The 12,173-nt window shown below is 41.5% G+C and overlaps 1 protein-coding gene across 4 annotated transcripts; it reads left to right on the forward strand.

Moving 5' to 3' along the window:
* The first annotated feature begins 354 nt into the window (after positions 1 to 354).
* Positions 355 to 10,530, forward strand: vstm4b (V-set and transmembrane domain containing 4b). Of its 4 annotated transcripts, none has more exons than XM_014178883.2 (9): positions 355 to 621; positions 1,623 to 2,024; positions 4,560 to 4,613; positions 4,811 to 4,915; positions 5,018 to 5,099; positions 5,218 to 5,339; positions 6,035 to 6,099; positions 6,347 to 6,462; positions 10,265 to 10,430. In XM_014178883.2, exons 1-9 carry the CDS (start codon positions 570 to 572, stop codon positions 10,413 to 10,415), a joined length of 1,149 nt encoding a protein of 382 aa, XP_014034358.1. In that variant the 5' UTR covers positions 355 to 569; the 3' UTR covers positions 10,416 to 10,430.
* The last annotated feature ends 1,643 nt before the right edge of the window (positions 10,531 to 12,173 follow it).

Below are 12,173 nucleotides of genomic sequence, written 5' to 3' on the forward strand. Positions count from 1 at the left end.
CTGCCCTCACAAAGTCCTGCACAAAGATTCTCTGTGGGCTCCAGTTACACAGACAGAGACAGAGACAGAGACAGCGCTGCTCAATCCTCCTTCATTGTGTGTGTGTGTGTGTGTGTGTGTGTGTGTGTGTGTGTGTGTGTGTGTGTGTGTGTGTGTGTGTGTGTGTGTGTGTGTGTGTGTGTGTGTGTGTGTGTGTGTGTGTGTGTGTGTGTGTGTGTGTATCAAAACTGGTCAGAGTAGTCTGCTCTGCTGTAGTCCACAGCTGGAAGTGTGATACGTCGGATACGTCGGCGTCAAAAGTAAAGCACCCAACACACTCTCTCCTTCCTTCCTCCTGCACAGGAAATTCCATTTCCCACATTCTGCTAAGCAGAGGAGTAAAGTGGGGTGTGGTAGTGTGAAAGAGGGAGGGGCGAGGGGGGTGGTTCCAAGCAGAAACAGAAAAAGTTCTGTTTCATATTACACACAAATGGCGTAAAAAAAAAGAAAAGGGGAGAGGAATCCTGAGCTGAGGCTCTGTTCTTTGGGAAACATTGAACTGTTTTTTATGGAGCCTGCTGGTCTGGAAAATGAAGATCTCTTCAGTGGTCATACTTCTCCTAACTAGAGTGTTCATTGCCGGTAAGCAACTTTATTTTACTACTTAGGTGACTGGTTTATAGAGGAAAATTGTGTTTTTAGGTCAGTATGTCATGATATGAAATTTGGCAATACTTTGAAATGGTTTCTGAGAGAGAGAACTACGGTAACGTCATAAAAAGATTGGAAAAACATTTGTTGAAGGGCTAGTCAACTTTCTATTAAACGAGTGAGTGTTCTGAAAAAAACATTCTACATGACATACATTTGAATCAGGAAATAAACAGTTGGCAGTGAAATAATAAGTTGTTATGACAGGACAATTGCAAGTGTAATATAGTCTTTATTTTTGTGCAATGATGAAAAAGAACTGTAAACTGAGAAATTGGTGGTTTCCCTTATTTTTGTTGAAAACAAACATGGCAAGGTTTGTAGTTTGCTTTTGACCCATTTATTGTGAGTTTGTGTGACTCTTTCATAAGATGCAGCTTAATACTCTAGCTAAATAAATATATCTAACAAAAGATAATTTTCGTCTAGAAATTATTAGTTGACTTTGTATATAGTGTTTTCATGGCTTTGAGTGTCACAGAAATAGGCTTACTGCTAGTGGAAAATTAGGATTATGAAATGACTCTCGTTTGAAGAAAACAGATGTTGCTTTTGTCATGGAATAAATGAGGCCATAAAGTATATTCCTTAATATTTCTTCCTCTTAAAATGGACATATGCTTGCATTTAAGACAAACACCACTTTCAGATGACTCACCCACAGACATAAATACAGTAGGAAAGAGATACTGTGTATCTAACTGTTGATCAAAATCAGAACAACAGATACGGATTATCTATGAATCTAGGTCAACATGTCTTCTTCCAACTCCTTCAAGGTCTTCATACACCAGCTTAGGCTCTTGATGGCTCTTATACGCTTTGCACACTATGAACCAACCAAAACCCTATGGGTTCAGCTCAAAAGGGTATTGATGTCATATCTATATCTTTTTACATATTCTTTATGCGTGTGCTATATCTTTCAGAAGTGTGCCAGGCCATCAATGCCACCATCACCCCGTTCCCCTTCACGGTGGCCCAGGAGGGCGAGAACATCACACTGACCTGCCAGGTGTCCCAGAGACGACGCTCCAGCAGCCTGCCCGTGGTCAAATGGACCTTCCGGCCCGAGCATTCTTCCAGCGACGAAGAGCTCCTCATTGCCAAGGTCAACATGAGAAAGGCCAGGTTCTATGGGAACTATACAAAGAGCTTCCCCTGGCCTAAGCTGAAACTGACAGTGGTCAAGCAGGGGAAGATTTTCGACCTGCTCATTATGAACATCTCAGCGGAGGACCGAGGACTCTACATATGCCGGGTGCAGGAGTTCAAGAGGCACCAGAGCCGATGGAAGGCGTCAACGAACTGCACGGCCGCCACCGAGCTTAGAGGTAAATATGAATTTAGGTGTAGCACTGTGTGCCGTAAAAGACAACTGACCTAATTTAGGATTCATCAGTCTTGAGGAGGAGATTGTGTCATGTGTAATGAAAGGTCCTGTTGTTTATTGTGGAAGGGAGTTCAATGGTTTTGAACAAGCTTGAGAAGAAGCAATATTTCATAGCAATAAATGACATGGCAGCTAGTGGTTGCAGGGCTTTGTTATGCTGGAACGAGAAGATGGGAGTATATTTTTGTCTCTGAAGCCAAAGTCTGCCCTTCAGTTCTGCCAGTTCGATGCACACAACATTCTGTGAAAGGATCTAAGCGGCATGCACAGTAGCGAGGCAGATGCAATTTTACTTTCTAAGCAATTACTACATTGCTTTGAGTAAATTCAGACTGGACCGCTTTTTCCCGTTTTCCATGGAATAATTTGTGCCGGCTGTGACATTTGAATGTCTGTTATAGCCAAGTCTGAGCCAGAGCAGACAGACTAGAGCAACACCAGAGGGAAGGGAACACCGGCACCATCATCACCAAACAGAAACTGTCTTTGGCTACTGCCAGGAGTTTCCCTCCCCTAAGTATTGTACACACATACAATCGTGGCAGGAAGTGAGCGAATTCGAGAGGGATAGAACAAGAGATAGTTGTAGTATGAGGCTCGCCAACGTCAGAGCGTCTGTGTTGTCGAAGGGGTTGGTTGAATAGACAACTGTGTAGTAGTGAGTATGTAAGAGAGATAAGAGCATGCCATAACCTCACTCCACAGCTAGCTTGAAATGTCGCCAGTGGTGCTATCGGATTGGATCCTTTTCTATAGCTCAACAGGTTTGTGTATTGTCAAGCAGGCAGTCATGTGTGTTGGCGAGGCAGAGGGCCCCAGGTTTTAGGTGGGGTAGGTCAGTTTACCCTGAGATGTACTCTGAGAGGGAGGAAGCTAATACTGCTAAGCTAGCACACTGACGTTGATTTCACGTTGGCTCAATACCTGCCTCAATTCCTTTGGTCTTACGCCATACATCCTACTCTGCCTAAAATCCAGGAATATGGTAGGCTATGGTATACAACCCCGAAAGGTCATAGGGTTTGATGGTTTAGGGAAAAACAAACTGAAAACAGAATGAAGTTGGCCTCTTTCTGGCGTAAACCCCTATAAACCCTGAGATATTTGGACAACGTGTGCATGGGCTGGGAGATGTTGTGCCTTTTTAAAAATGTATGTGGTGAAACAGATGTGGTTTGTGTTGAAGTGTAGGAGCATCAGGGTACTCTATTACTCTGGGTCCTCCATGGTCAGGGTTTAATATGGGCAAGTGTAAAAACAGAGCTCAGAGAATGAGGCCACCATTACTTTTTCACAGGCCTCGCAGTGAGAAAGAGGGTGATGAACAGAGGGCAAAGAGAAGTGAAGAAAGAGGACGTGAAAGAGAAGGAAGTTTTGAAGGTGTTTGTAATGACGATTGTATGGATTATCACTACGTACTAGTATTCACTTATTCTTTTTTTTTCTCTAAGTTTCATTAATACCCTGAAGTAGCCCAAAGTGACCCATTGAATTTGTCTATTGATTGCGGAAGACAGTATTTATCCCTTATTAAACAGAATACAGATCTGTCTTAGGGATGCTATTCATTTGATATGTGTTGCTCTGTGCTGTCAAAGTGAGGATATATATGAGAGACCTCCTATCAAAAAGAAAGGGGGAGCATATGTGAATGGAATCAATTGAACAGCGAGTGAATTTGGTTGAATGTTTCCAATGCCATTCAAAAAGAGCCATAAATGAATGACATTTTTAAAGACACTTCTTTGGCTGCATGCAGTGCTGCAGCTTTATATTAGTCCAGCATGTGCAGCTAGCCTTCTGGCACAGTGCATAATGTCCTATTCAAGTCACACTGTCTGATTCATGGCAAAGAAGTCTTCTGCGCCACAACATTGTACGCTTAACTTTTGAACAAAAGAAATGCATGACCAAGAGTGGCTTTACCTGGAAGGATACAGGAACATGCTAAAGAGTTTGTGACCTATATTTACAGCAAGTACTGTACATACTTGGCAAACACAACTAGAGAAAATCCAGAGCCAAGTCTCCTCCTCTCGTCTATGTCAGACTAATGTTTCCAAATAGTTGAATGTGGGACATGCATATGGTTGGCCCAGTCTAAAGCAAGTGCTGGTGGTTTAGCGTTGAGGTAAATGCTCTAGAGGTAAGCCCTCTGGACAGGCAGACACTCAGCCGGGCTTCAGCCCACTAGCTCTGGCGGCTAGCTAAGCTAAGTATGGCTGCTGTGGGTGGGAGAGGCTAGCCAGGCTGTCGTCAACTGCTTGCGGTTTGGGGTATTTCAGGATGGCTTGGTGGGTGTTAGCTACCACGAGCCAGTGATTCAGGAAGTGAATCTGGAGGAGAGGACAACATCGATACTGTCATCCTACGCCAACCCTCCTACAATTAGAGGTTTTTAAACTGTGTTCATTGTATAATCAGGTGGAACGGTAGCCACACTGATTACTATGGACTTTCCCTTGTTTCCTTCCAGTGCATGTCCTACCAGTGACCAAGGCCAAGGAGAGTCTGTGGAGTCTGTTTGAAGGTAAGAACATGACTCTGGTGCTCTGCATTGTCCTTGTACTAAAATAGCACAACCACAAGAAGCATGCCTAAATGGGTGGACATGGATATTTGAAGGGTATGTCAAAACAAGTGACTAACAACAGAAACATGGGTCTTCAGGGTAGCACGTCTTCTGACTTGAAGGATGACTCATCTGTTTGGTTTTGTGTGTTCCAGACATGTACCTGTGCGCTGCGTTGATCTGCTCTGTGGGACTGGTGTGCATGTGTATGTTCACCGTGGTGGTGACCTGCCAATATGTACAGAGGAAGAGGTTAAAAGGTAAGTAAATACACCGTGAAATAACTAGTCTGGACCACATTAACAGATCATTTAAAGTGAATGGACAAGGCAAGCTGAACTCTGTTTTTGATGATATGGCAGGATGTTTTTCCCCATCATGCGCCAACGTTTCGTCTCATTGTCTTATAGACAGCTACCATTTGGTCAAGAGCCCTCAGAACAGGTAGGCTTCTTTACAATCCAAATACAATGTGAGCTTTACTGTAGATACTATGGTAGCCTACACACAGAATCTTATCTGACCTAATTCTGCTATAAACATCTCTGTCTGCTGTCTGCAGTTCAGGGGAGACGGTGACCAGTCTAGTCAGTGTGTCTCCTGCCCTGCCCAAAAAGCAGAGGAGGTATAGGAGGAAACGTAGCAAAGAGCAGTCCGAGATACCACCAGAGATACCAGCTAAAGGTAAATAGACAGCCTCTCTGGCACAGGACATCCATCAAATTTGTACCATATTTAGACACAGGGATGTTTTCTTCGAAACTTAGAAGCCTATCTTCATACCCTCAGTTGTGTATGTGGCCTGGGGGAGGGAATGTGGTTAAAGTGACCATCATAGAGGAGTTTACTTAACACTCTGATTCCTGGTATTAGATTCCTGATATTGCTTCTACTTGCTACTATCACGCTGTACCTTTTTGAGTCTATATATGGTTCTACACTATACTGTACTGTATATGCTGGCATAGAGAAACTGGCCAAAGAGCGAAGCAAATTCTCAGTCTGTTTCCAGAAATAGTGCACTCAACTTATTATGCAAGACAGCAGATTCTAAGTAGCATTTGTTGTTGATGATAATATTTTGGTTCACCCTTGAGATTAATAGGTTTGGCAGTTTTCAAGTGATTTGTCTGTCTCATAAGCAGTTCAGGTCATGTCGTAGTAGTCTGAATGCCTATACTTAAAGCATTGTATGTATGTTCAACTCTGCTTTGATGTCTGCTTCCAAATCATCACTAATCAATGACAGGAGAGGCATGTAAACATTGTGGACGGAGACAATTGTGGTTCTGGGTTTTGGTTTGAGGGGGGGAACATGTTTCTTGTTACACAGACAATGTGTTCCCTCTCTGCATAATGATCATTTCATTCCTCCACAGCACCCATTGCAGACAAAATCCGAAAACCCAAACTTTTAAAGGCGCAGCCGAGGAAAGTGGTCTTAGTAAGTTTCCTGATTCTTACATATTTGTTAGTCAACAGGTACATTATTTATGCAGAGGGCTGTCCAGAAATCTAACATTTCCTTCAAGTTGTTTAACTCAAAGTTGTACTTTATTTTATTTGTATGTATATGTGACTGCTATCCCAAGGTCATTTTGTCCAGAATCATATTGCAACAGACACATCATGAATAACTCAATTTACGAGTCTGGTCTTCACACGCTTCCTTTTCTCCTTGTCCCTTGCAGCCGAAGATTGCAGAGGAAAGCCTGACTTATGCAGAGCTGGAGCTGGTCAATCCTCTGCCGGACAACAAAGCCTCGTGCACAGGCACTGTATATGCCGAGATCCTCTTTAAGGAGAGGCAAGTGTGAGAAACACACCACTAATATCTTTAGGCTGTAGCTCATGTACATGTTATATATTTATGATCAGTATTATTGTTTCATATTGTGTATTTCAGTCAACGGTGGGAAGTAGTTTTTCTTTACAAAGCCCAAATTAGATGAGATACAAATGTGTTTTCTATTTTGAAATGTTGAATTTTTTATTTTACATAAGACATCTTATATTCTTATATTTTTTAAATGTTCAACCCAAATGCCTTATCCCCCAAAAACATCTGCATGATGTCTGTCATGTTCCGCTATGTAATTACTGCAGTACTGCAGCTGCAAAGCTTGACATTAAGGCAACAATTAGCCACCTGCCCTCAGGAGATAAGTTTTTGTTATCACGCCAGCGCTTTCAACTGGTGCCAAAGTCCACGGGCTCTTGGGACACACAGCTGTGATCAGCTGTGATGGAGCAGTTTAACAGGCTGCAAACTAAAGGCCTTGTTTGGTTTCACTTGTTTATAGCACCAGTGTATACCTCTCACCTGAAGATTACATAGCACATCGTTAATTAAGGTTGTTTTGTTTGTAGTTTTTATAAGAACTACGCCAATGACCAAATGCCATATCGGTATCTCTCAAGATCTGTACAACAGCTGAGATTTGTCTTCTGGTTTTAACTTTTCAGTGAATTTAAGTGTGTGTAAAAATGCTTAGAGAATTGTTTTCGCTGTTTAATGACCCCTTGGATTGAACCATGGAAAAGCGAGCAAAACACCAGGATTTTCTTTCTCCCCCAGAAACTTGAAACGCCAGACATCTCGGCACCATAACCATGCCCTCCCCCATCTCTCTCTCTATCATACATGCAGATCTATATATCAATAATACCCAGAGTGGGATTGTGCATTGAGACGATTCCATGCAGGAAAAACCAAATCCTTCCCACATACATTGACCACAACGAACTCTATCTAATTCTATCGATACAAATCTACACAATGACTCAAAGTAAACTTCCTGGGGTGAGAGAAACTTTAGAAAACCTTTTTAAACTGTGAAAAAAAATATGAAAGTCTCCTCCAAACCACATTGGACTTAATGGGAGGCCACTGCATGGACCACTAACTGGAACCATGTGTGAACGCTGAACTCTGCACTTTTCCTCTGCACTTTTCCTCTGCCGTTTGTTTCAAGCAGAGAGTGCCGTCCTCTGCACTCATCAACATTCCGCTCCATTCCATTTGGAGCTCCTATGTTGTTGTTGTTTTTCATTTGAATTGACATATGAGCGTTTGTCTATGTAATGTATCATTGTATCATGTGCTGTATAAACATCAAGCGGATATGTACGGTCAGTGGTTATTAATCACGTATTTTCCTCGTGCTTTCTTTCAAACCTCCGTAGGATATCACATCAGTGAAAAGTCAATGATAATTCACGACGTGTTATAAGGAAACACGGAAAATAAACAAGTAGGAGTAGAAGACAAATTAGAGATGTCGTGGTTTGACCATACCTCCATATTTGCTTAATTTTGGGAAATGGAAGGAGAGAGAGAGAGAGAGAGAGAGAGAGAGAGAAAGAGAGAGAGAGAAAATAGGTAGTGACTTTAAACTGTCTGCCTCCCTGGTCTGCACTCATATTAAACTACTGAAGTCATCTAAAAAAGAAAAACAAAACATGATCAGATCTCGAGTCTCCAGACATGACAATGTTTCTGAATTGCAGTGCACAGTAAACCTACTGTAGATCAGGGGTCTACCAGTAGCTCGCAGCCCACCTATGAGTAGATCGCCAAACAATTCTGAAAGTACATGCAATTTGACAGGTATCAGACCCCGCAAGCTCCCAGCTACTATTTCATCAACGCAACATTGACATTATGCCACCCATGGTTAGCCACTATTGGCTCAAAAAGCCATACCTAACACAATATCTGCCAATTAATTTACAGTAATATTGCCCATGTCTGTCTGTGTGGCACGTGTGTTTGTTTATCACTCTGTGTGTAGCCAGTTGATGTCATAGCCATCTTGTGGGTTGACAGAAATACTCTCCCCAAAACCTTCTCAATTAAATGTTAACTGCAAAGTAGGCTTACCTGGCAGAAGTATATCACGAGTAAGTATATCATGTGTATCTATTATTTGTTAACCTCTCTTGGGTAGGAGGCAGTATTTTCACATCCGGATGAAAAGCGTGCCCAACGTAAACTGCCTGTTACTCAGGCCCAGAAGTTAGGATATGCATATAATTGGTAGATTTGGATAGAAAACACTCTAAAGTTTCTAAAACTGTTAAAATGATGTCTGAGTATAACAGAACTGAGAACAAACCATCCAAAAAAATAATAAATCAGCCTTCCACTGTTTTCCAATGGCTTTCATGTTTATTATGAGGCAAAGTCCTCCCAGATTGCAGTTCCTAGGGTTTCCACTAGATGTCAACAGTCTTTAGAAAGAGTTTCAGGCTGTTTTTTTTAAATGAGCTAGAAGTTGTAGTTTTTCTAAGTGGCTCCCATTTTGGCTGTAGTGTTTCCATGCGCGTGGTTGAAAGAGCGTTCTTTGTTATTTATCTCCGGTAATGAACATACTATTCTCCGTCTTAAATTGTATCATTTATTTACTTATTAGGGTACCTGAGGTTTGATTATAAACGTTGTTTGACTTGTTTGGATAAGTTATTGGTAACGTTTGGGATTCATTTTGTATGCATTTTGAAGGAGGGAAACCGGTGTATTATTGAATGAAGCTTGCCAGCTAAATTGAGTTTTTATGAATATAAAGAAGGACTTTATCGAACAAAAGGACCATTTGTGATGTAACTGGGACCTTTTGGAGTGCCAAAAGAAGAAGATCTTCAAAGGTAAGGCATTTATTATATCGCTATTTCTGACTTTCATGTCGCACCTGCCTGGTTGAAAAAATGTTTTCCATGTTTTTGTATGTGGGGCGCTGTACTCAGATAATCGCATGGTGTGCTTTCGCCGTAAAGCCTTTTTGAAATCTGACACAGCGGCTGGATTAACAAGAAGTTAAGCTTTATTTTGATGTATAATACTTGTATTTTCATGAATGTTAAATATTTATATTTCTGTCATTTGAAATTTGCGCTCTGCAATTTCACCAGATGTTGGCCAGGTGGGACGCTACCATCCCACCTGCCCATACGAAGTTTTAACTTTGCCATGAAATGAGCAGCAGCAGTACAGAACCATTGCTACACCGGCACATTAGAAGGCACATTCCTCACTTGCTAGATGCACAATTAAAGGGTCAGATGCGCAACTAAAGGGGAAGTACTTTAGTCTAGTACTCTTCCAGACCAAAAAATAAATGGCCTTCTGATGTGATTTCATCTTTTACTGCAGTGTGCTAAATCTGGGTCACACAGAGTGGTTCTTGGTAGTCTTAAACAAACCTACTTTGAAACAGAAGTATACACCTCACACACATGGTTATGGGCTTAAAGACAGAAGACACCTGTACCATGTCAGATATAGAGTTGAAATGTATTCAATTATGAGTTTGCATCCCAATATTACACTTCACATACATCACAGAAGACAGAAATATAAAAACACTGTTTTTTCAGGCAGGTTTTTTTAAATCATGTTTATTTATTATGAAAACATGACAAATATTAATAACATTCCACCCATGAGGCCACTAGAAGGTGATTTAGTCATTTGGTACCCATTGACATGGACTCAGAACATCCAATTTCTGTCACGCCCTGATCTGCTTCACCTGTCCTTCCCCGTTATCCCCTGTGTATTTATACCTCTGTTCTCTGTTTATCTGTTGCCAATTCGCCTTGTTTGTCAGGTCAACCAGCGGTTTGTCTCAGCTCCTGCTTTCCCCCAGTCTCTCTTTTCTCGCCCTCCTGGTTTTGACCCTTGCCTGTCCTGACTCTGAGCCTGACTGCCGTCCTGTGCCTTTGCCCCTACTCTGGATTATCGACCTCTGCCTGACCTGACCCGGGGCCTGCCTGCAGTCCTGTACCTTGGCCCCACTACTCTGGATTATCGACCCCTGCCTGCCTTGACCTGTCGTTTGCCTGTCCCTGTTGTTGCAATAAACATTGTTACTTCAACACAGTCTGCACTTGGGTTTTATCTGAAACCTGATCACTTCATTGTTTCTCTATGAACAATTGTAATTTTGAGAGTGAAAAATGTAATAAAAATCTAAAACCAGGAAAAATATAATGTGGAAAATATAAAACAGAAAACATAGTGTACAAGAGAAAGTAGTGCACTAAGGACCCTAGTTGTAGGGGAGAAGAGAAGAAGAATATGGCTATTTGAAAGCTAGAAAAAAAATGAGTAGCTCGCAATGTTTTAATTTTTTTTTTAAGTAACTCTCATGCTATAAAATGTTGGAGACCCCTGGTGTAGATGTTATCAACATAGTCTGTGTGATTAGAGAAATTGGTACCGGCGAATGTCAAAGTACCAGTCTGACATCTGATAATAGAGCCGAAGGGGATGGTTGCCATTTTACAGGCTCGTAACCAATTGTGCTATTCTGTGTGTTTTTCTTCCGTTGTTTGTAACTGTTTTTGTACATAATATTTCTTCCACAGTCTCTAATGACCGTAAAGAGTTTCTGGACATCAGCACTTTGATTACTCACCACGGACTGGATGAAGATTTACGGGTCCTCTCGGACCAGGCCCAAATCCCCGTCATTCGCATGAAGAGGAGACCCAGATATAAGGGCCGCAAATCCAGGTGCTTGGTGCGAATTTGTAGGCAAGTGGATAATCTGCCTTTACCATCCGTCCTACCAGCGAACGTACAATCAATTGAGAAAAAACTCTGAAAAAAGAACTCTAGACCACCTTTACTCCACACACGTACAAAGGTCACCCTCGCCTTCCATATGGCAAATCTGACCATAATTATATCCTCCTAAATCCTGTTTACAAGCAAAAACTCAAGCAGGAAGTACCAGTGGATATGTTCCGGTATTCATCCAATGGCATTGAGGAGTATACCACATCAGTTACGGACTTCATCAATAACTTCTATGGGCTAGGTGGGACGCTTGCGTCCCACCTACTCAACAGCCAGTGTAATCCCGTGGTGCGTTATTCAAATACCTTAGAAATGCTATTACTTCAATTTCTCAAACATATGACTATTTTACACCATTTTAAAGACAAGACTCTCGGTAATCTAACCACACTGTCCGATTTCAAAAAGGCTTTACAACAAAAACAAAACATTAGATTATGTCAGCAGAGTACCCAGCCAGAAATAGTCAGACACCCATTTTTCAAGCTAGCATATAATGTCACATAAACCCAAACCACAGCTAAATGCAGCACTAACCTTTGATGATCTTCATCAGATGACAATCCTAGGACATTATGTTATACAATACATGCATGTTTTGTTCAATGAAGTTCATATTTATATCAAAAACCAGCTTTTTACATTAGCATGTGACTAGCATGTGACTAGCATTCCCACCGAACACTGCCGGTGAATTTACTAAATTACTCATGATAAACGTTCACAAAAAACATAACAATTATTTTAAGAATTATAGATACAGAACTCCTCTATGCACTCGATATGTCCGATTTTAAAATAGCTTTTCGGTGAAAGCACATTTTGCAATATTCTCAGGTAATAGCCCGGCATCACAGGGCTAGCTATTTAGACACCCAGCAAGTTTAGCACTCACCAAAGTCAGATTTACTATAAGAAAAATGTTATTACCTTTG

Source organism: Salmo salar, chromosome ssa28 (assembly GCF_905237065.1).
Source record: "Salmo salar chromosome ssa28, Ssal_v3.1, whole genome shotgun sequence".
In the NCBI taxonomy this organism is placed as follows: domain Eukaryota; kingdom Metazoa; phylum Chordata; class Actinopteri; order Salmoniformes; family Salmonidae; genus Salmo; species Salmo salar.

Coding starts and splice junctions, on each gene's coding strand:
- vstm4b (XM_014178882.2), top strand. CDS start 570: ATGAAGATCTCTTCAGTGGTCATACTTCTCCTAACTAGAGTGTTCATT. Junction 4,916..5,017: donor ACAGAGGAAGAGGTTAAAAG/GTAAGTAAATAC, acceptor ATGATATGGCAG/GATGTTTTTCCCCATCATGC. Junction 6,463..10,264: donor GAGATCCTCTTTAAGGAGAG/GCAAGTGTGAGA, acceptor CTTGTTTGTCAG/GTCAACCAGCGGTTTGTCTC.